Genomic DNA, 25,529 nt, shown 5'->3' on the forward strand with positions numbered 1-25,529 from the left:
TCTCGTCCAAATACGTTAATATTTGTGACATATCAACTTTTGTTGAGGTATACAGGGATTGATAAAATTGTCTTTCTGTTTGTATAATTTCTTCCTGTTTGACTATAATTTTATCATCTACTTTCAATTTCTTTATTTGCTTTCTTCTATAATTTTTCTTTTCTAACCCTAAAAAATACTTACTATTTCTTTCACCTTCTTCATAATATCTCACCCTAGATCTTATTTGGGCCCCTCGTAATTTTCTTACATAAATTTGGTCTAATTCCCTTTTTAAGTCACTATATTTGAGTTTTAAGGTACTGTTTTCTTTGGCTCCATGCATTTCGCTTATTTTGTGTTCTACCTCTAAGATTTCGTTTTGAATAATTATCTCTCTTTTCTTCTGTTTTCTTGACCTCATTCTTGCAAAATTAATCGACTCTTCTCTAACACGAATTTTAATTAGGTCTAAAGTCTTACCACTATCCTTAAGATTTTGACATTCTTTAATCGTTTGATCGATAACCTTTTTTATACATTTAAGATAGTCTTTTTCTTTTAACCACTCTGTATTTAACTTCCAATATCCGGGCCCTTTTACACACTTGTAAAAGCAGAGTTTCAGGGACACGGCATTATGATCTGATCTAACAGCAGGGCGTATATCTGATGACGTTACGTTTGGCAGTAAGTCTGATGAAATCAACCAAAAGTCAAGTCTACTTGCAATACCCAGAGATATTTGTCTCCATGTAAATTGCTTTCTTTGTGGATTTAATTCTCTCCACACATCACATAAATTCATCATTTTCAAAATAGTCACCAATTTTCTTGGCTGCGTAGCCTGGGATTTTGTACCCAGTTTATCAATCTTAGGATTCAATACAGAGTTAAAATCTCCTCCAATCAACAGATTGTCTTCCGCTTCCATGTTACGTCTTACCCAAGTTTTAAATTTAGCAAAAAATTTTTCTCTGTTTTTCACCTCGTTGGGTGCATAAACATTTACGATTGTGAGAGGCATACCTTCATATTCAACATGTAATAGTAATTTTCTGCCATCTTCGCATTGTTTAACATTTAACACCGCAAGGTCAATATTTTTACTGATCAAAATACTAACACCTTTGCTATGGTTTGTTCCGTATGAACAATGCACTTGACCAAACCACTCTTTCCCCACCTGTTCTCTAACAATTTTCTCGTCCCAATACGTTTCTTGAAGTAATACAATATCAGCTTTTTGATCATAACACCATTTAAAGATTTGTTGTCTTTTCTGTTGATTTCTTAAACCTCTTACATTTAAGCTAAGAAGGTGAAGAACTGTCATTTAGAGTAACATAGTAGACTATGTATATTTGTTTACACATGTTTTCCTTTCTTTACTTTGCTTTTCTTTTTCCTTCTTCTTTTGTGAGTAGAACTTTGTGTTTTACCTTCATTTTTTGATGAACTTGTTTGTTGGTTGCTTGAGAATGTCAGAAGATTTTCACTTTCTTCAACTTCGTTATCTGATGCGTGTGTAGTGTTTGTAATACACGTCGATGTACTTTCCAGTTTTCTTTTCATAGACTTCCCTTTTTCCTGTGAATTGGACTGGTTACCGACCTCTGCTGTACCTTGTCTATGACAACGAAGAAATCCCGACAGAGTTCTTTGTCTTGGTTTTGTTGTCTTCGGAATGCTGTGTTCTGTAGACTCTGTGTCATCTGATTCCTCTTCGTTACTGTCTGTTTCCGATGGACTTTGGACGTCTTCCTCGACATCGACTGAGTTGATTTCCTGCCTCATCTCACATTCGTAGTGCTTATGCCCAGCTTTCTGACATCGTTTGCACTTTACTTGGTTTTTACAGTTTCTTTTTTCGTGACCAACTTCAAGACAATTTTGACATTTCAACTCTTGTCCACGATAGTAGATTTTGACTCTGAATGAACCAAAGGTCCATGTACGTGATAACGATTCGACTGGCCTTTCAATGTAGACAAAGCGATTGCCATTACATATTTCAGTCAGCTGGTTATTGATTCTCCATTTTTCACGAATCACTTTACTTTTCAGCTTGCAACCTAAATCTTGCAATCCATGTTTGACAAAACTATCATGTGCTGATAACGGTAGTTCACTTACTGTAACTTTGATTGAGTTTTCTCGTGCAGTAATGTATGGGTTTCGGTCGTAGAGCTGGATGTGCTTGCCGCGTAAATTCAATCCACTCTGAAGAAGAATTATTCTGTCAGCGCGGTCTTGTACATAAATACGCCAAACTCCACCACATCGCTGCAATCCCGAAATTACTCTTACTTCTATTACTTCAGTTAAACTTTGAAGTATTTCTGGTCCATCTAGTTTTGTCTGACTGAAGTTTGGATCAACGTCAGCCTGCTTTAGAAATACCGGTTCCACAGAAACAAAAGAATATTCATCTCCTGCAACAGCTGTGCTGTAGGTTCCCGGTACATTGTTTCTGGCTGTTGTGTTGACCTCAGCACTTGATTGTCGTTGACTTGTCATTTTCTTGGCTGATTTTGACGTTCTTTCTTGTCCAACGAGAGAAAACACACTACTCTGTCCACTTTACCTTGACGATTGCCTCAGTTTGATTGGAAACCTAGTGTGAATCGCTTTGGTCTTCAAAATCGAACTTCTTACAGAACCGACGTACCTACGAAACGCCTTGGAGTCACGCATGCGCCGTTTCCACCTTATACGAATACCTCCCATTTGCATATATACATATGCATATATATGGGAGCTAAAAACTAATCAGTTCTTGCCATTTGCAAACTGAATCTATGTACCAGATTTGATTCTGATCTGATGAGCCGGTTTTGAGATATTGAGCACACAGACAGTCAGACAGACAGACAGACAGACAGATGGACAGACAGACAGACAGACAGACAGACATCGCTACGACATATGCTCACGTGTTTGAAAACACGTGAGCAAAAAATGACTGTGAATAAATTTGGATACTTACGGAAACTTTTCAAAGATGCGCAATCTTAAAGGCAGTTTTTCTTTAGTCCCCATTACTTCCTCTGAAATTTTTAGCTGTTTGAGCCTTTTCACTTCTTCATCTAATTCTAAGTTATCCAAGATTACAGCTACAAACAAGCTGAGAACAATCTATAATACGATGAGATATATGTATTTGCAACATTTGTGAGTAATATTCACAACAGGATATGTTGATCTGGACATAAACTGGGCTGCGTTTGATTATGGTCCTTGGGAGCCTTAAGTGACATCATGATGTTATGATTGGGCTCCCCGGGGAAGTGGGAAAATCGAACGTTACCAAGGGAACAAAATGACCAATGACAACAACAATACATCCGGAAATCAAAGATTTTGCCACAGATTAGCTATTTTTTAGCCTGTTCATTTTCAATAACTCCACCATGTCACGTCAACAGTTTTGATTAACTGTACCAATCAACAGGGCGATTTTTCTCCATGAGCACTAGTGTTGTCAGTTTGTTGTCCACCATATTTGTTATGCAGTGCCCCGCACTTCCCCGACTTGACGAGCAGAGGCGGTGAAATCTACCCTGACGTACCCCGAAAATGATGTCACACGATAATTGAACAGAAACTGGGTTGCCCCAGGCCGCCAAAGGGCACCTTGAGGAAGATAATCAAAGGCACCCCAGGTAAACATTGCACAGAATACAATGAATCTGATGTTGAACAAGAAATATATATTTGAGGCTAAAAGTGCTATTCCCTTTTAAGTTTTCTAGATTTTGATGCTTGCAGAACTGTGTTGTAGACAGTTTTCTGAAATGTTATTATTATTAAGAAAGCTTTCAACTGAGGAGCAGAGATGCACTTGTCTAAACAACATGTAAGCCAGTCAACAGATTTATCGGCAACTGGCCATGTGACCTGTCCCCTTACAAGGTCGGGGACATAATCGAAATTGACGTCTAGAACATTATCCAGCGGACTTGTGCTGGTTAGTTCACGAACTGACTTTGGAAAGTCAGAAAAAGAACTAAGTCTTGTAGTATCAACCTCACTTCCCTTGTTAGTGTCTTCCCTTCATTGAGACTTAGGTGCATTTGCTAATGTATCATCTGTCTAGCTGTCTTCAGAGTGTCACTTACATTGCAGTGGCAACATGCTCCACTGGTTAGTCTTGTGCACTTTATGCAGCAGTTATGCTGTTTCTGCTGCACAAGCTGCATGACTAGCGAAGTTAAAGCTGAAATATCACCCTGGTCCTGTGGCGTTGGCATGACTTGTGACGGCTCAATGTGAGACCTGTCTGTATCGTCATGCACACTGAAGCTCATACTAACTGCAGGAGTAGCTATAGGTGTATCACTGGAAGGATTTATATGTACTTCTGCCCTTCTATTTCTTGACTTATGGACGCATCATGGGCATCCTCCATGCCAATGTTTAATAGCATTTGCTGAGGGTTGCTACCAGTCTTCTTAGAACGTTTCTTCTCTGACATGATGACAAAAAATACCGCCAATGATACGGTGTTGCTCACATTTGATCGGAATTGGTACCAAGTAGTATTGGTACCAAAGGTCAACGATGAATGTTATTTCTATGTGTTCAGAGCAGCAAAATTCTACATTGATATTATGACAATGATTTCTACACAGTACAAAATTGTCTTAAAAATACAAATTTGCATATTTCTGGACAATTTCCACATATCCGACTATTGTCATCCCTTGGCAACTCTACACCAAATATAAAAGCTGTATGTCCAACAGTTTTAAAGAAAAAATATTTTTTGTGATTTTTTGACCAAAAATGACAAAAATTGCCCAAAAACAGTAATTTTGCCAATTCTGCTGTAATTCAAACAAATTAGAAGAGTAAAATCCTTGCAAATATCCAGTGAGAAATATAACCAAAAAATTCAGCAAAAATATAGAATTCAACAAATCTTCACAATATACAAATAACTGTATAAGGTCCACCTAAGGTACTCGCCCACTAATTTTCACAGCAATCAAAACCGTGGTTCTTGAGTTATTAATTCTTAACCATTTTCACATTTTGTAAGCTCATTTGCATAATTTTGGCAATGCAGACTTCATTTGAACAAAATCCCATCTATAGCCCAGGATGCATCCACACACCAAATACCAAGCTGAAATATGCAGCGGTTTGCGTGTTTTTGATGTTGACGGACATACTGTACATACATACATACACACATACATACAGACGCCATCGACTTCAGCCTATACGATAAACTCACATTGGTAAAACCAAATGTGAGCTAAAAATTGCCCCAAAAATTCAAAATTGCAGATGTCATCATTATTTCCATAAATATCATTTAGTTCATCTATGGAAACCTGTATACCAAATTTCAAAGCTATCAGATAAGTAGTTTTGGAAATACACATTTTTTGACCAAAAATGGCCCAAAAATATAAAAGGAGAAGGCAATTGTTGACGGACGACGACGGACGACGGACGACGACGGACGACGGACGACGACGGATAATCAACCTAATTGATAAGCTCCGCATCGCTGACAGCGGAGCTAAAAAGTGGAGCAATCCTGCGCCTTAGTATTTCGATTCAATGCATTGCATGTTATAGCTGCAGTACAGTACACTCAGTGTGCAGTTTTCAGACGATCTCAGTTTTTGGACATTTAATCACATGCTGTTCGTCGGACTCACTGCGCTCCGTAATGATAGCGTTTAACAAGTTGTACGACCTCATATTAAGTGAAGTGATACTGCTGTCCCGTTTTGGACAGTTTGTTTAGTAGAAGCTATTTCGGGCTATACAAATTTGGCAAAGTTATCCAGACCATACGATAAAAGGTGCCGAAAGCAATACACAAAGACAGCCCATATGTCCGGTAGGTAAGCGCCAAACACGTCGAAATATGGTTATGTCGTCTATTAATCGTAACTAATTATCACGAAATATTTCCATTCAGTTTTTTAAACACATCGAAAATGAAAATTGGGGTTTTGAAGTTTCAAATTATCAACATTTAGCCCCTACTAGTTTTCCTAATACGACATCCGATTACTGCAATCATAGCAGTCCGATTACAACGCACTCAACACGGGGTCTAAAATTTTGCAACTTGACCCCTATATTCCACTTCCGTCGTGTTAACACTTTGACGATAAACACAAAAGGTATGGTCATACGAATTCGTAGTGCTCTTCATTTATGAAACGGCTTTGGTTGGGCGAAATTCAGTACCCTTTCCGAAAACTATCACTCTGAGTGTAGCTGTGTTGGACGTCGACCTTTGACAGAACTTTCATTTCCTTGGAGCACGAGACAAATGATGCAATCGACTCATGTTCCCGTGCATTTTCAGAGCAAACAAATCCTGCAAAAAAGTGATGCGTTAGGCCTATTTTGTACATGTTTTGATGAAGAAAAACAAAGAGAGCTTGTCGCCGCACTGTCGGGTCACCATTTTGAATCGCCGTCTTCACCATATTCACAATTGTGTAGAGACGGGAAGCATCCTGGCGCGCAAATGTTTCCCAATAAAATTTCCCATATTTTGGACGAAAGCATAGTACACCTAATCAGATAGCCCGACAAGTCATTTTAATTTCAGTCATTTTAATTTACTCGATCGGCGAGGTGATCGGCCGTACGCCACATGTGACCGTTGGTAATCTCCTGAAAAGACCATGTCACTATAGCAAACTAAAACATTTAGGCACTAATGCTCACGATGTTCTCTCATGCGCTGCCCGCTGTACATTCTGAGCAAAGGAAGCCCTTGCCTCACACACTTACGGACATGAGATTGCAAAGGTGTGAAAGACTGTTTGTCCGTATTTAGATAAGTCGTCGGCTCAACTTCGAAAAGCCAAAAAAAGTCGAATAAATTGGGCTAGGGGTACACGCCCACCCGTAACTTTTACTTGCGTTTTATCTGGACAAGGGGGGGTGATACGCAATGCAAGACAGTGACGTAGGCTAATTTCAAGACCCAAAGAGTGATTTTACGTTTGGTTGTATGGGGCATGTCATAGGCCCTTTAATTAGCCAAGGTATTGTGTATCAGCGATTTTCACGACATTAACAGCTGGGCTTGATGTGGTCTTGTTTATATCTTTAATCAGCTACACCTCTCAGTTACACATCACACCAGGGCCACTCCACTGTACGCCAGACAGAGAAACATAAACAAATCACTACACTTTGCAATGTCATGTATCTTTCTTTTTTATTCGTGATGAACAAATGAGCTTGAAAGTTCAGGAAGGTTTTGAAATTTAGCTTGTCCAGTGGGAATTCCTGACAATTGGACACAATGATAAGTTTTCTGTTGCTAACAACGGTCAAATCATTGCAATTCTAGTTCTTACAAATGAATTGAATCATGAAATACTGTGAGGGAACATTCTCATCACAGTATTCCTCAAAAACAGAACAAAAGAGAAAGTACTAGAGCTGTTACAACTTTACAAATACCTTAAAGCTAAAAATAGAAATAATAGTGAAAAATTTGTCTAAATGGTATAAATGAAATGAGCTACAAGTAATAGAACACATCATAATCATGTTTGCAAGTGTTTCAGTGAAAAGGATGCCTTGTAACAAACTGTCTTTTTTTACGTTTTATTAGAATCGCTATGTTGAAAAGGTTCTTGCAGTGCACCATTGAGTCCAATCAGGAACTCCACAAATACATTTACAAATGTATTTTGAACATGTAAGTTTATATGATGCTGGTCTAGCCGGTCAATTCCCAAAGCTACCTGAACTTTCACGCTCACTTGTTCATCACAAATAAAAATGAAAGATACATGACATTGCAAAGTGTGGTGATTTGTTTATGTTTCTCTGTCTGACATGCATGGAGTGGCCCTGGTGTGTTGTGTAACTGAGAGCATGTAGCTGATTAAAGATGTAAACAAGACCACATCAAGCCCTGCTGTGTTAATGTGGTAAAAATCGCAGATACACATCTATCAAAACAACACCTTGGTTAATGAAGTTCTGCAGCTTGATCAAATTTCACTGTAATTGCCCCCCACCAGTTTATCACATGACACATGGACACACAGACGGAAGTTAATTGGCCAAATCTTGACAGAAGGAAGTAAAAGTTGACGCCAAATCTTGACAGAAGGAAGTAAAAGTTGACGCCAAATCTTGACAGAAGGAAGTAAAAGTTGACGCCGCCATCCTGGTTTTCAATTCTAATAGCTCCTCAGTTTATAAAACTGAGGAGCTAAAAATCAGACATCCAGCTCTATTAGCTTGCTCAGAATTAGATATGTGCATAATTAATGAGGTACAGTATGTGGCGTCATAACGCAAGTAGGTTAAAGCGCAGTGGTCGTCGCGCTGCGTGTGCGCGATTTTTTTGTTGATAAACATGAATTTTTGTAAACATAAGTCTTCTCAACTTCAATCTGAGTGAGATGCAATAGTAAAATATGCATCATGCAATAGTAAAATATTAAGATCGGAAACGAAATTTAGCGGTGTATTTCTATTTATAAACTCATGTAAGGCTACGAACATTGAGACACTACACTTATGTCGCTGAGTTTACTGCACATAGTCACAGTGAATATCGCAAACATTATAATCAACACGTAACGTACAGTGCGGCATTCTTGGATATGTTGACAACAGGGGGGACCCCCTCAGGAGCATGCACAGCGCGACGACCACTGCGCTTTAAGGCATGGGCGTCAAATGTTATCATGAATATGCATTAGGGTCATGAATATTAATAAAACAACACTGCCCACACATGAGATAACAACAGAAAATCCCTTAAATCATATCACAAACAAAGTTCCTAACTGGAACATCATCGAGCCAACGAAGTGACAAAGCACACACTAGTGTTTACAACAAAAGATAGCCCAAAGCACTGTGTGGAACTTCGACTACATAGAATAGGCCGATCATCGCGTGCAAACGAAATCCATACATCAGCCATGCTGAGGCCAAAGTCCACGGCATGAGAAAAGAGGTGACAAGGGTTAATGAACAGAGTCGGACACAAAACGATCCAAACAAGAGTATTCTTGCTTCCCTGCAAGAAGAATACAGAGATCAACAACATAGATACAACATGAAATTAAGGAAGATATATGCTTATGTCATGGAGGTACATTTGGTACCTCCATGTTTATATAAAGCCACTAAAGAACGAACTGGTCGGAAACGTGGGGGTCAAAAGGTCACAGTGGTCTGAGACATACTTCTACGTCTCAGCATAGCTATAACAACCAATTGGTTAATTTTCTCACTAACAACCTTACCCAATACAGACAGAAAACACATTAGCACAAACAAGACAAGAGGGATGATGTGTGCAGCCACTTTCAACTTAAAATTACAAATTGTTTCAGTAACAGGCGACGGGGTCATGACCTTTTGGATTGCTTGCGAGATGGCCCAATCGCGCACAAAGCGACCAGATTTCTTTCGAAAATTCCAACTTGTAGATCGCATCTTTTTCCTGAAATTTTGCTATCCCCAAACTAAGGCTTAAAATATCTTTACAACAATACCTTAAACATGTATGATTTGGTAGCGTTTCTTTAAAAAATCACCGAAACTCAACCAAGAATTGACTTTTCCTACAAATTGTACGTATTTGGCGCAAATTTGAGGCAATTAACTCAGGAATTTCTCTTTGTAAAGGATGTTGATCGATTGTACTGAACCCATTCTATTATCATATGCCAAAAAAACATAGTTTAAATGTGGTTTACAAGTTGGAATATGCCGATAAATAACATATGCGATTTTGGCGCGAAAATGTCAATATAAAAATCACATGACACCTTTTGTGCTAATTTAAGTGACATAAACTTGAAGAGCTATCAAAACTACGTATGTGTACCAAATTTCATTAAAATATGACCAGTAGTTTTTGAGAAATGAAATTCAGCTCGAAATTCGGTCTGGACCCCTGCTGGACCCCTGCCTTAACTCACTTGTTGCGAAGGTCTTCCATCATACCAAATATGAAGGGTGTACCACTTGTGGTTACTGAGTTATGGACAAATATGTATATTTAAGGTCAAAGGTCACCAAGGTCACGTGATATTTTGTCAAAAAATTGTATTGCTAAGTAATCCCTATATACCAACAATCAGACCTCTAGCTCTATTGGCTCGCTCAAAATTAGATATGTGCATAATTAATGAGGTACAATATGTGGCGTCATAAGGTGTCCCATCATACCATTTATGAAGGGTGTAGCACTTGTGGTTACTGAGTTATGGACAAATATGTATATTTGAGGTACAATATGTGGCGTCATACGGTGTCCCATCATACCATATATGAAGGGTGTAGCACTTGTGGTTATTGAGTTATGGACAACTATGTATATTTCAGGTCAAAGGTCACCGGGGGTCACGTGACATTTTGTCAAAATGTCTGAGATATCTGCGTGAACGCAGGGGCATGACCAAATCTATAAGCCCCCTGGACTTCATCTGTGGGGCTGAAAACTGTGTCACTGCATCCTTTTTGCGATTTTTATTTTATTTTACTTGGCCTCACACATAGGATTCTGTGCAGAACTGACTTAAACATGGTAGTCTATGGCGAAATGCCTTATACATGGGAGTCTATGGAGATGTAAACTAAAAAGTCCTCTGACACGGCCAAATTTGATCCCATTGTGAAACAAATCGACATGCATCTGTGTGGGGTAGGGTACTATCCTTGTGCAAAGTTTGAAAGAAATTGACCAGGACATGTCTGAGATACCTGCGTGAATGGACGGACGCACGCATGCACGCACGCACGCACAGACATGACCCAATCTATAAGTCCCCCCGGACTACATCCGTGGGGATTAATGACCACAAAACCGTGACGGCGTGCATGCGTGACGGCTCGGGAAAGTAAAATGGAGAGTAACATGCATGGTGGCAGACACAGATGACAAGTTATCTTAGCATGCTCAGAGGTATGTAATTGTCTCAAAACTGACATTGTACGAGCAGAAGTACGGCCTCGTACTTTCATATTACGAGTGACGTAATGCGCCCGTACTTTCAAAGTACGAGTGACGTATGCAAGCTATAAGTCACACATTCCTTTTGACCTAATTTTTTATGAATACGCCTAGGACTATGTTGTATTCCATGGATGAAAGATTTTTGTTTATGTGAAAGGATTTTACGACAAACGAACGCTTAGACACATTTTCTGTGTATATTCGAAACTCGGAAGTAGGAGCGGGTGTGAACTTCGTATGATTATTTTTTTGGTCGTGAGAGCGGGTTCAGTGCAGTGCGGAGGAATACTTTTAGGCTTTGACTTTCGGACGAGTCTGTACGTACGGGTCAAGACTGGAGACGACGTAGTAGGGCCTAACCACACGTGAAAGACGTTTTGAACTCGTTCCCGTACTTGCTATAGGCCTATTCAAGCTGAAATCAGTCAAGTCATTACGTGTTTGTTTCGCATATTTGCTATATTTTAGCACCCATACTCAGAACCCCACTTTGACATTCTGTTTGGCATGTTTCTACGTTCATTTCGAATCCTATTTTGTCTTCTTTTTTTTTCAACGCTCAGTTCGACGCTGTTTTTGTTTTCCCACGCTCAGCTTGACGCTCACTTTGTCGATTTTGGGACCTGCATTACGTCACTCGTACTTTGAAAGTAAGGCACATTACGTCACTCGTACTTCGCTCGTACGAGCTCGTAGGTCTGCTCGTAGTTCGTCCGTTTTGAGACGATTAGATAAATGTAGCATGCTCAGAAGCATGCAAATGAGTACTTTTGAACAGAGCACCACCATTGGACTAGCAAATAAAGGCATTGTAGGAACATGAAGCATTATGAAAAAGACTCGAACACTTCAACCCTTCTACTTACCACAGTTGCAAACAGATGATAGGAGATGAAATAAACAGCCACCAATGGAGCAAAGTCTCCAGTTGCATACATACTACGATACATGACCACTACCCATCCTTTTTGGGTTAGTATTTGAAACATGGACATGAAGGCCTGAAAATCGCACAGGAAAAATATTGTATAAATCATTCAGGTAGGAAATCTACTCAAACTGTTTAAGTATTTCTTCGTACTTTTAAGGTAGCTATATACCTTATGGACACTTTCACATTTTTATTTTTTTCTCAGTTGTTGAAGTCCCAACCCCAATAAACTACATATTTTCTGAAAGCCCTGATAAACAAAGTGTCCGCAACTGACTGAAATGAAAAACGATATTGCATACAAGTTAACAAAGTTGCTCGCTAATTACGAAGGGAAATAGCAATATGCCTTGCAATACAACTGGGTAATTTGCAAATTAGGTGTCCCATTGCCAGCAATTACAATTTGGCAATTACACTTGCTGTATAAAATGGTCACACAATGACAGTAGTCAAAGAAATTTAGTATTGTTATTTCAGCTTTCACATATTTACATACTTAATGACCTTTGGAATTAATCTCTGATGAACAATATTGTTCATGATGTTGATCAGAACACTTTCAATGAAGTTGCAAACATGTGGCAAAAGTTTACATTCATCCACAAATGTAATACATAACGAAACTCATGTGCATTTTCAGTTCATATCTGATTTATATATTTCTGCAATTGTTGCATGCATTCATACAGCAAATGGGAACTCATGGCTTACCTCAGGAAATGTTATAAATTCATCCAAAGGAGTGACAAAACAGAACAATTGTAGACTGATGCCAGACACAACTATCAGAGAACTCATGGTGAAGAAAATGAGTATTCCTAATTTCTTACCCGGTCCAAAAACCTGTAAAAGAAAAATACACATAAAAGTTTTCTTTGTGTATTCCAAGGTACGAAGTACCAGTCACATGCTTTGATCCTCCATCCCATCTAACAGTTTAGTATTCAGATGGAATTCCTTGATTACCATTATCATCCACAATGCATTGCAAATCATGACAGTACTGACTGCGTGGAAACCACAGGGTCCAGGGGAAAGTCCCCTGGGGTGGGGAGGAACCTAGGTTTTTTTTGTGCAATGGTTTACCTTATTTGATTTTATTAATTTTGACTGTGATATTTCAAATAAAGAGTTCAACTCTACATCGTCTGACTGCTTTATTATTACCGACAAGTCCTTATCTCCTTTAAAACTTGTGTATACACCACTGTAATTGCTCCGAAAACATTGCAAACTTTCTAATCCGCTGTCCGTATCAGCGGATTAAGTGATTGAGTCAACACCACAGCCGTCCCACACAGTGGCACAAAAAAACACAAATCTGAGCAGATGTAGAAGTCAATCGGAATTTAACGACTATCAAAAGCATCGCTATACTGATGAACTGCTACATGCCGAAGTACACCGTCTAAAATGGTCATCTTGAGCCAGAAAACCAATCAACATTTTTGAGTCAGTCATGGTCTGATGTCATCCGTAAGAGCGGAAGTCGGAAGTAGACCCTTTTGACCTCAAACATGTTTATTTCCAGTCCTGAAGTAAACATATTTCCCATGATGCGTTTCGTAATTCGTAAATGTAAAATGTAAAAGTTCGTATATCATGCTATGAGCACGCTACACGACTGGTTTTGATCAATCCTACAAAATCAAAACAAGGATTCAATTTGTATCCTTTTGGACACAAAAAGTTGATAACGATGAGTTTGAGAACATAAACAAATCTTCTGAAAATTCTGCACAGAAAGAGCTGAAGGGTGAGGTGTCACGTTTCTTGCCTCTCGCATCTGGCACATGCATCTACACAAACCTCCTTGATCAATCGAGGTGGTAGCTTCTTCAGCCACAGAAAAGGAGAAATATTTTCTCCTTGTAGCGAGGCTCGGACAGCATCAACCGAACGAACACCGCTGCAGGCAGCTCAATATAGATTGATGTACCGGTATGTCAGCATTATACACTATCTATATTATTCGATGCCACCATCGATGCATCGTCACCGGACATCTAGCGTCTATCGTAAACGTAGGACACCGTCATAGACTGTGACTGACTCGTTTGCCCGGCCTCCCCGCTAATACATCAGCGACTATCCATACCAATGAAGTTCTCACCTACTGTATTCCAAAAGAACCTCCACCATGTGCACATCGTATCAGCAAAACATCATGAATGGCGAGGAAACATGACTTAGACTTTCTAGTATTACCCCAGGTATTACCAGGCTTGCGAATTTGCTTACATTTTCTTGCCTGTTCTCGTTTTAAAATGTTAGTGTGTTTTTCGCTTCCGCGTCCATGTCAAGCGTAAGTTATATTATTTTCCCAAAAGACGGACAGCCCTCGCTTCAGTTTCAGAGAACTAGATGGATAAAATCATCAACTTTTTATTCAGTTTTTTGTTTGTTAAGGTACTGTTACTGCAAGCATGCCTTTTCAATAAAAATACCGCAATTATACGGTGTCGCTCAAATTTGATCAGAATTGGTACATACCAGTATGGGTACCAAAGATCAACAATAAATGTTGTTTCTATCTGTTCAGTGCAGGAAAATTCTACGTTGATGTTATGACAATGATTTCAGCACAGTACAACCAGAAAAACAACAAGAAATATTTAAACCAGAAAAACAAGAATGACAAAAGTAATTAAGGTCTGAAACTTTAGGTACTGGAGGTCAACTTTAGCAACATGCATAGCAGAAGGGCAGCTAGCCCCTTACTGCCTTAGTTTGACCATAGACGGTCTTCCTCCCCTCTACTGACGGTCTTCCTCCCCTCTAATGTCTATGGTTTGAGCAGGTCTGTTAATATGTAACAGTTCAATGACAACGACAGGAAATGACTCAAGTCAGTGGAGTAAGCCTGTTTCAAGCCTGTTTCAGAATTTCGCTTTTTCTTACCTCATTTGCACATTTTTGACACTGATGTGTTCATTTGAACAAATTCACATCTCAACCCCTACATCTACCTGTACACCAAATACTGAGACGGTAGCTTTGGCGGTATGGGAGCCTTTGTGTGTGACGGACATACATCCGCACATACCCACAAATATACAGACATTTAGACTCATCATATAAGCTCTTTTTGGTATTTATATATAAAACCAAATATGAGCTAAAAATGATTTCATGGTATTTGATACATCGTCTATGTATGTATTCTGTCTGTAAAAACGTCAGCGGCTGCATTTAGGTTGTTGTGCGGCACAACAGAGCCTCAGAGGGTCCACACTGACTTTTATATATTTTCGCTGTATTGTTATGCATTTTCCACCATTATCATTCTTCAAACATGCAACTCAACGACGGCAGCACATAATATGAATGAAATAAAAGCATGGACTTAGCTTTTTAAAGTTCTAGGGTAGGAAAATGCAGTCAGGAACTTAATCTATGTCATCAAAATTTTTGTAATGTAACGGTTGCTGTTCTCCTTCAGGCCGTTTAGATTTATTTTAATTTTTTCTGAGCTGTCTCTCCACATGGCTGTTGATATTGACTTTTTTTTAACTTTTCTACATTTTCTCTCCTAATCGGTCGGACGGTAGCCTAGTTGATTTCATCACAGACTAGATTTCAGGTTTCCGATTTTTTCCCAATATTTTCTCTCCACAACCGATCGCGCCAGGTCGTGGCTGCCAGTGTAAAGTGTTGAATTTTCACAACATATTTCTTAACGACTGTCGCTTTCAGGTATAATCAACTTCATTTTCTGTCAACGGCCAGTTGAGGTCGTGGCGGTAAAGTGTTCCCGACATTTCAAGCTTTGAGTCTGACTTTTCCCGGTCGGTCGTGAGGTCGTGGCTGTAAAGTCTTGAATTTGGCCCGACATTTTCTCAATGATCAGTCATGAGGTCTAGAGGTTATGGCTTTCAGGCTTTGACTTTTTTCCTGGTAATTTTTCTCAACGACCGATCGTGAGGTCGTGGCTGTAAGTGTAAAGTGTTGAATTTTTGCCAACATTTGTCTACACGACCGGTCGCAAGGTGGCTTTCAGGTTTTCGACTTTTTTCAACTTCAGTAATTTCTCTCATTGGCCGGTCACTAGGGAGCTCCTTTACCGTTTATTTCTGAATAATATTACCTTCCTGTTTATTTACGAATTCATGAATATTTTAAGCGTCCACTAGTTTTACGGACGACATCGTGACACTGTGTCTGAGATCTTCAACTCTTTCCTTATTTTAATGCGTGTGGGATGGCTGTGGTGTTGACTCAATCACTTAATCCGCTGATACGGACAGCGGATTAGAAAGTTGGCAATGTTTTCGGAGCAATTACAGTGGTGTATACACAAGTTTGAGAGGAGATAAGGACTTGTCGGTAATAATAAAGCAGTCAGACGATGTAGAGTTGAACTCTTTATTTGAAATATCACAGTCAAAATTAATAAAATCAAATAAGGTAAACTGTTGCACAAAAAACACCTTCCTCCCCCACCCCAGGGGACTTTCCCCTGTACCGTGTGGTGGAAACTGTGCGCAGATCCAGACTCGGTGTAGGGAATTCGTTCTTCTTGCAAGTAACCAAGATGACTTGGTCAGTCTTTTTGCATGGCTTGTGAACTTCTGGGTAGATGTCATATTTGTTACAATGGTTGATTAGTGACATGTTTCATGGTGTATTTTTGAAGTTGAGGCCACATCTATTAGGACCGGGCATGTGCTTTCCAAATTGGACCGTGAACCATTCATAATCTCAAGCTTCTTCAGTGTTAGGTGGATATATGTAGTAGTCTTTGAATACCAATAGTTAAACCAGAAATGGAATCTTGTTCACCTTGACATAGGGATTAGAATGGCTTTGGCAAATGTCATGGTTTAAGATATAGTTAATGACATAGCGTCTGGAATGGCATCACCAAATGTCATGGTCTAAGATATAGTTATATCATGATCTGCTGACTCAAAGAGTTTGTAAGTGCTTTTTCTTTTTGCATGGCTTGTTGAGTTTAATTTCCCAACATACCAATCCATCAGGTATGTTGGGGATCAGAAATCGACAGTCTGCGCCCCCAATCTGCGCTAGCGCATTTCAATCTGCGCTATTGATCTGCGCTCCCATTCTGCGTTATCAATCTGCGCTCCCATTCTGCTCTCTCGTTCCATGAATGTTTTGATTTTAGTCATTACGGTGGCATTTGTGACACTGCCGCGATATAGCCGCCTGCTAGATAATAAGACATGGCATGGTTTATTGTTGAAATAGATTTGTATTTTTGTACACCATACCGACGAGTGTCAGGAAGACTGGTTATTGAGTAATGTACGATCGAATGCGTTTCCGAATCAGGCGCGACATACAGTTATAGTCTCATGGATCTTAGGGATATGAAGAAGACATTCGATGAATTTTCTTTCTCATATAAAAAGCTTGAGAAATGATCAAGTACATGTAGTAAGCGCAAAGTCAAGTACGCTTACAATTATGGTAGACCTTGCTACAAGTCGAGGACGACTTATGACGACAGCCTAACAACGCACAGCAGAGGGAGTGGCAGGGCTTGCTACCAGCCACTGCAGCAACCTTGCGACATTGATTGAAGCAGTTTGTAGGATGGCCTACGGAAGCGCAAGTGGATACAAACTTTTGGTTTGGGTTACCGTCAATATTTAAAACCTTTTTTTACGATTTCTCTGTCGATATTGAGCATTTCTGTTCATGTTCAGAGAAACGTTTGAGCCCGACAATTCTGACGTTAGCCAGTTCGCAATGTCCGTGATGATGATTGACAAGTTACGTCCAGTGACGTCAAGCTAGCTGAATACACACGTTGTGAGTTTGACTCCGATTGAGGATTTAATGAATTTCTCAAATAAAGATGACATCACTAATCTGAGAGATGTGACATCGAAGAAACTGATACTATGATGGTGAAGATTAGGTAAGTTGATGCCATTATAACACATCGCAGAAGACAAGTAAAAACAATGATATATTTTCTCGAGATGTTTTCGATTTTTCAAGATTTGCACTTCATAACAGGAAGGCGATTTACATGTAGTCCTATCATGCAAGAAGTGAATGCCTGTGAACTTGGAACGCTCTGATTTGTACCAGTCATTACAACTTCAGTGGTTGGTTCGAACTGTAAATATTTTTTCAATTGTCCACAAGGACGACCCACGACTAAAGCTACATAACTTTTGTAGCGCTTTCAATGCTGCTCCCTTGTTTTCATGTATGATCGTAGATGGCATTGATCAACAAATTATGACATCCGTTCTAGCTTTATGTTTATATCATGCAAGGAGGTCAGAAACGACAATGTACTCCCTTGTCACCGCATCAACCTGTCCCGATATAATCAAGGCAAGGTGGTGTCACGTCTGTAAAGATAATAAATTAGTACCATTATTCCATAGACGCACACTCACCCATAAATGTACGGCTGACTCGCAGCGTGTTTGCAAGGTTATATCTGATTGGTCGATTGTCACTATTCACAGCCACTTAGGAAGTCTATTTGTATTGTTTTCATTATATTGGTAAGATTCAGCCACCCAATTGGATAACAGCTTCGAAATCGCTGCGAGTCGGCCCTAAATGTATGTGTGTGCTCCTTCTCTTCCGATTGTTGAGACCATGTTCATACGGAACGATTGAACTAACAAGCACAAAAATTGCGATTGAAGTTCCGCTGTTGTAAACAATGGTCAGCCGTAAATCTTTCTCTAGTCACGATCCCTCATGAGCATGTCCCTTTGATTTTAATAATTTCACAAGCTGAGCATCTCTATCAGCTCATTTTCAACCCAACTATCACTATTACAGAAGCTAAACCAATAAAATAGTTAATTTGAGTGGTGAAAACTAAATAGATTCGTTTGAGATTACTGCAAACTTTGGTTATTTACTGTCCACTATCGAAGTTTGACGTCTCATATATTTCTGTTATCGATAGATATACATTTCTGTTATAGATAACAGACTTGGAATATATGTTGAGTCCCATATCAATACTAGACGTCACCACAACGAGGTACCTTGTATCTGGGCACGCTGGGTCTGCGTGATCGTCGATTATCCGATTTTTATCGGCGATGTTCGGACTCTAATACCGAGACTACACTTGTCAAAATCGCTGGAAATTCTATCTGATAAATATCAGAGATTTCACCCATGAATAGATCTGGCTCAGCCCGGCTTTGTCAGTCTAACTCTAACTTTGATACAAGCACTGTGCGAAAAATCACATTTGTCATATGCTTTACCTGGGTGATACTAGACTTGTCAAAACGCAGGTAAGTATATCCAATGTAGGTGCTACCGGAGATTTCGGGCTGCTTCAGCCTGACGTCGTCAGTCTGATTTTATTTACAATACTAGACAATACTAAAGACTTGTCAAATCACGGGTAAATATCCGATATATCGGAGATTTCCCCTCTCCTCATACCTGACTTAACAATCCTCATTTCCTGAAAATATCCGATATCACATAAAAGTGCAATGTCGCAGTATCCTAGTGTCTACTGTCTATATACCGCTGAGCATGACGTCGTCGTCGTGTAAAATATGATTCCAGGTTTCGGCGGATGAAAGCATATACTGCTGCATATGCGGCTTTGTTTGACCAGGAAACATGACGAGATACATGTACGACAGTTCTAAATTACCATGAGGGATACCTCTTCTGTTTTTAGCTCCATGGTATTACGAAGCATCGTCTTTCCACAGTTTGTGGAGGGACTGTGTCAAAAGTTATGACAGAGGGACCGTGATACAAAGCGTAAAAGTTCTTAGAAACTCATGTCGATGCGATTTGCAATGATGACCAGATACTTTTACAGACCCAGCAAGCTAAAGAATTAAATTCGGGACTATCTCTATCAGTTTTAGGCTACTGATCTTCAGAGCAACAAGCGTTCGTAGCCAAATGAAGAACGTCAAAAAATTTTGGGATAGACGTTAGTCGACGTAGTCTTCTCGTGAACGTCCTTGAACCAGAACTGCGACCTTTATTTTTGATGCGTTCCGTTGTGAAAGGATTCATATATGTATCGAAATATACATATTCACGTGACTGAACTAGTTTCGTGGTTGGTACAATTTAGCTATTCGAGGTTTTGGGGGTCAAAGATAAGCATTACGTAAATGATTCTATTTTGTGGAGATGGTGAAACATCACCTGCTGTACCTTCTGTTCTGAATAGAACCGCCGGTTTGCATGGTGACCATGCGACGTCTGAGCTCTTGCCCGATTTTCCCATCGGGTTTCTAATACATGTAGTAACTGACTCTCTTGCTCCATTGCTAGTATTGTTGAAAAAGGGGATCAGATGTACGAATCTCTCTTTTATAAAATCCTTCTTGACAAAGACTACCAGCTGCTTTCTTGTATGTACGTCTCACTTCGCAAACGGGCTCAATTTGAAAATTAAAAGCTAAACACCAAGGGTGTAAAACATTTTACTGGGCACTCTCGCCGTACTACCAGCGGTAGCGAAGACAAATTACACGGCGTCCTTGTATGATTGCCTCGTTACGTCGTGTGCACTGTTGACAGTACAGTGGTCATGACTTTCTCTACCGCGAGTTCCACATATTGTCCATTTATATGTAATATTTCACGCAGGAACCTGTCTGAAGGGCTTCGCTACACTTCAGCGAGATTTTTCCAATCATAACTTAGTCAAAGGGGGTCTTTTTAAACCTCCATGTTTCGATCAAATTTGCCTTCAAGTTGCTCTCTATTTTCGAATTGAACATGCCCTGTCGCGCAACCGTTTTCCTTGTTGTAAAGCTAATATTGGTAAAAAGACGTCGAGTGCAGCCGCCCAAAACGTAGAGTCATGTTTTGGCTAGAGTTGGATATTTCGTCTTCACATCTGTGGCAATATTTCAAAATTGTGCAAAGTCGCTCCTTCATGTGGAAATACCCGATCGGTTACGTTGTGCCGTTGACTTCCCCGATACTTTGGTGACTTATTAGTCATTTTGGAACTGCATTTTCTACATAATGACACGTCAACGATGACATTTAATTTAGTTTTTTGTTCCACAATGACAATTCTAGCTTTTCAGTGACCACAGTTTAGTCCCGCAGTGTTCTACCTTTCTGAACACAGTTCATGCGTACGTCTGTGCGAAGATATTTTTGAAAACAGACACGACAGTCAAATTCGGTCTTCGCGTGTCTCAGCAAGATGTTGTGCCGATTCGGAAAATTCGGAAACTGTTCAGTCCGATCTTTTTGACTGAGGTAAAGCAGATCTTAGTAAGAAAAATAAGTTAGCCAGTGAAAACACTTGCATTCACCCATGCACTTTTATTTGGGGACATTAGGTTGACCTACTGTGCAGACACATATAACGCAACAAACCATCTACCACTAAGTTAACTATAGACAGTTTGAGCAAAGTCGTTCGGGAAAAAGTAATGGACAAAAATACAAGTTTTCAAAACAATAATGTAATATGTTGTCCCTTTTACCTTGGATATTCTTTGAATTCTACTCACTCCATGATCTGTACCCTGAGAGTTCGAGAGCGCAGAATGGGAGCGCAGATTGAAATGCGCTAGCGCAGATTGGGGGCGCAGACTGTCGATTTCTGACCTCTCACATAGCTCAATCCATCAACAGACACTTTTTCAACTGCTATTAATTTAATTTGACGGAGAACTGTCTGGAGGATGTCACCATCAGTTTCACACCCAACTGGTTGCACTTGCCCAAGGAATTTGTAACCATAGCAACAGGACAGACATGGACTCCCAATTCTGAAAAAATTAAATTTGGACTGTTGCTATTGAGGCAAACTACTTTGGACTGTGGCTGTTGAGGTAAACAACTTTGGACTGTGGCTATTGAGGGAATTTGAGTTGAATGATGATGAACTTGGAACTTGGAGTGGGGTTTACACAATGTGTGTTTACTCTAGAGCTGACATTGGATGAAATTTAAACCTGTGTCAGTTGGATGTGTGACCAGACAACACCGAACTATCAAAGAACGAAATTATTTTGGCGTCGGAAGGCTGGTTCAGGTTCTGTGCTCTGTACTAAACAATGGAACACCAAACGAAACCCCGAACTATATCCTGTCTTCGGACTTGTGGTCATTAACCCCTTGACTACCAAGGCCAATGTATTCCTATATACCAGGCCCCTTATGTAAATACTGATAAAATGTTGGGTGTGGTCATTGTATGAACACTGCTTAGAGTAAAAATTAAGTAAGTACCAATAAACCATATATTTCCTGAAACAGCATGAAATTTCCCACTTTATCATACATAAGTTTGTATTACAGGTCACGTGACTGATCACATGACACGTCATGTGACCAGAGTTGGCAAAGAATATGAATATTTGAAGCATCAGGACGTGTTTTGAATCCATAAAATGATGCAAATTTGAATGCAGTTGCAATTTTCATGGCATTGTCTTTACATATATGTAATAATAACTACCCTTTACTTTATTTATAGATGTACCTATTTAAGATTTTTCTCACAAAAGGCAGAGTAAATGAACCATAAACATCAGCATCTGACATGATTCTGTATTTGAAAATCAATACATTTTATATTTGTAAACACCTGCTTTACGTCTTCCTTGCAGAAACATGCATCTAAAATGGTTATGATTTATCAAAAAATAATTCACAATATTTAAAAATACATTTTAGGGAACAACATATCACATGACCAAACACATGACCAGTCATGTGACCAGTCATATTGATAATATGGCAGTGCTATAAAATTTCACTGGCTTATAGTAAAAAATTGTATTTCCTCTAGTTTCATTCACGAATATTGCTGTTAATAGAACATATTTACATATAAATCATTTGTTTTCAATAAATAACACTATAGGGAAAAAGTGCGTGACTAGAGCGAGAAACTGACGCCTTCTCGCAATCGGTGAGAATCTGTTCTTATTCTCACCGCTGTCGGTGAGAAAATTTTAATCTCTACTGGAGATTGGTGAGAAATGCACTCCTTGGCGAGAATCAAGTGTGAGAACAAATTCTCACCGGTGAGAATGGAAATTCACACTAAGTACAACGAGAATTGAAATTCACTGGCGAGAATCATCAAGACTTGCTGTTCATTGGCGAGAATCATAAAGACTCCGAACAGCGAGTCTTGATGATTCTCGCCAGTGAATTTCAATTCTCGCTGTACTTAGTGAGAATTTCCATTCTCACGGGTGAGAATTTGTTCTCACACTAGATTCTCGCCAAGGAGTGCATTTCTCACCAATCTCCAGTGGAGATTAAAATTTTCTCACCGACAGCCGTGAGAATAAGAACAGATTCTCACCGATTGCGAGAAGGCGTCAGTTTCTCGTTCTAGTCACGCGCTTTTTCCCTATAGTGTAAACATTCATTTCATTAAAAAAAAACCCATAAACATCTTCGCGATCGTCCGTACTTCTGAAAACTGTAAACAATCAGCGCGACGCTTCAGTGATCAGCCTGACCTTTCAGGGTCGAGGTCATGGGTCACGACATTTGCTTCCGGATTTTGGCCATACTCGGACGTACGGGGGCGCAATCACATTCAGGCCAGATCGGAATACATCAATCTTAGTTGCGCTGTGTGCCGGCGCCGAAATTACGTGATTTTTAGCGACAAAAACGAAGCAAATACGCCTATTTAACTGTGCCGGATATTTCCGGCACTCAAGGTATATGGTAATTCAATATGGCGCCGGAAATATCCGGCGCCATAGGTAGTCAAGGGGTTAATTACCACAATGGACGGTGTTAGAGCAAGAAATTCACGGAATCACAGCAACAATCAATTGGTCCAGGAAGAAATAAAACTACTCATTTCCATCTGGAGAAATGAAAACATCATCTGTATGATGGACAGCACGTCCAGGCATGGACATACAAAATCTTTTTTTACGTCCATGGTCGAGGGATAGGCAAGTTTATGACGTCATCAGTGCAAAGGTGAGGGAGAAGGGACTCAAGAGAAACACAGAGCAATGTCACAACAAAATCGAACGGTTGCAAGCCCAATTCAAAACTGTGTCCGACAACAATCATCTATTGGCAGACGTAGAAAAACAATGCCATTGTACGATGAGTTGTATAAAAGTGTGAAAGAGGCTCCCCCACCTTACTATCCAAAAGTTTGTGTTGTATGGGTGTTTGTTTTGTTTTGGATATGTGCGAAATAGGCTCCTTAAATGTTACAATTATATAGTGTTTGTTTTGTTCAGGCTATGTGTCGGGAAGTTTATTTTAATGTGCACGATAGTGTTTTGTTTGTGTGGGGAAAGCTTTTGCCGAGACGCAGATGGACCTATAGTGTAAGAGTTGATAGAGTGGCCCTTTGATGAAGAAAAGGAAACATAAACTTGGTCGTCTTCTTGTACGGTGACTCATCGATCTTAAAATGGAATGGATATAGACATTAAGCAGGGTGAGGTCATCAAAATTCCCCTCTTGTTGTAAATGTCTTCACTGAAGGCGTTTTTATGGGTTAATTGAAAACAGGAGAGCATAGACAGTGTCATGAAATACGACGAGGCTTAATGTCGTTTTCAATACATGTATTACTAGCTCTATGAAAGCTATATACACAACTCAATTGACTGTGGACTAACTACCAACGTGTCGCTCTCTCATGTAGTCTTATGTAAAGTAATCTGATACTGATACTGATCAGCATTGTAGTCATAGCAACTCTCAAGACATCCCCCCTTTCCAACAGTCAACAGAGCTCCACTGTGTTAGGTAGAGAATGACTTTTTGTGACGCATGCAATTGATGAAGAAGGTTGATTCTTTGATAGCTCATTTCAGGATGGCCTGACCAAAACTGGCAAAATTAGCTGCAAAAATACAAAATTGATGATTTCATCATAATTTCAATATATTACATAAAGCCCAGGAACCTGTATACCAAACATCAAAGCTATCACATGAGTAACTTTTGAGAAACAAATATTTTGACCAAAACCAGCAAAAATTGACCAAAAACACAAAAATTGAAGATTTCATCAAATTGCACTATATCACACTAAGAGAACCCCTAGGAACCTGTATACCAAATATCAAAGGCATCAGACAAGTAGTTTTTGAGAAACACATTCTTCAACCAAAATTGGCACAAATTGCACCAAAAATACAAAATTGCAGATTTCATCATATTCAATATATTATATTAAGTCCATCTATAGGAATGTGTACCTGTATACCAAATATCAAAGCTGTCAGATGAGTGGTTTTGATGAAATAAATTTTTTACCAAAAATGACAAAAAAATTCCTTAAAAATACACATTTGCATATTTCATCACAATTTGAACAAAACCAAGTTGGGTTATCCCTAGGGACCTGTATAACCAAATAACAAAGCTGTCTGACCAGTGGATATGAAGAAGATTTTTTACCAAAAACACCTTTTTCGGCACCAACTTACATATTTTCAACAATATCAAAAAATTAAAAAAAATAGTTTCTTAAAATCATATTTTTCATCTAAACAACAAATATCAAATCAGTATGTACTGTGGTTCTCAAGATGTTTTAGTGGACGGACGCCTCGTAAACGGACATACACACATACATACAGTACATACATACATACAGACTGACGCCGGACGGATACCCATCCCAATAGCTTCTATAGACTATAGTCTATCGTAGCTAAAAAGTAATGCTACCTC

The 25,529-nt window shown here is 39.4% G+C and overlaps 1 protein-coding gene across 2 annotated transcripts in view; it reads right to left on the reverse strand.

Annotated features, from left to right (window-relative positions):
- Window positions 1-25,529, reverse strand: part of LOC139148629 (sodium leak channel NALCN-like) — a 548,532-nt gene that overhangs the window by 347,982 nt on the left and 175,021 nt on the right. For both annotated transcript variants that reach the window (XM_070720114.1, XM_070720115.1), the window contains exons 12-14: window positions 12,606-12,737; window positions 11,827-11,961; window positions 2,969-3,117 (exon numbers count right to left, since the gene is read on the reverse strand). In XM_070720114.1, the coding sequence (XP_070576215.1) occupies window positions 2,969-3,117; window positions 11,827-11,961; window positions 12,606-12,737 (416 nt within the window). The remainder of the gene's footprint in view (window positions 1-2,968; window positions 3,118-11,826; window positions 11,962-12,605; window positions 12,738-25,529) is intronic.

The sequence above is a fragment of the Ptychodera flava genome, chromosome 13 (genome assembly GCF_041260155.1).
Source record: "Ptychodera flava strain L36383 chromosome 13, AS_Pfla_20210202, whole genome shotgun sequence".
Taxonomy (NCBI): Eukaryota; Metazoa; Hemichordata; class Enteropneusta; family Ptychoderidae; genus Ptychodera; species Ptychodera flava.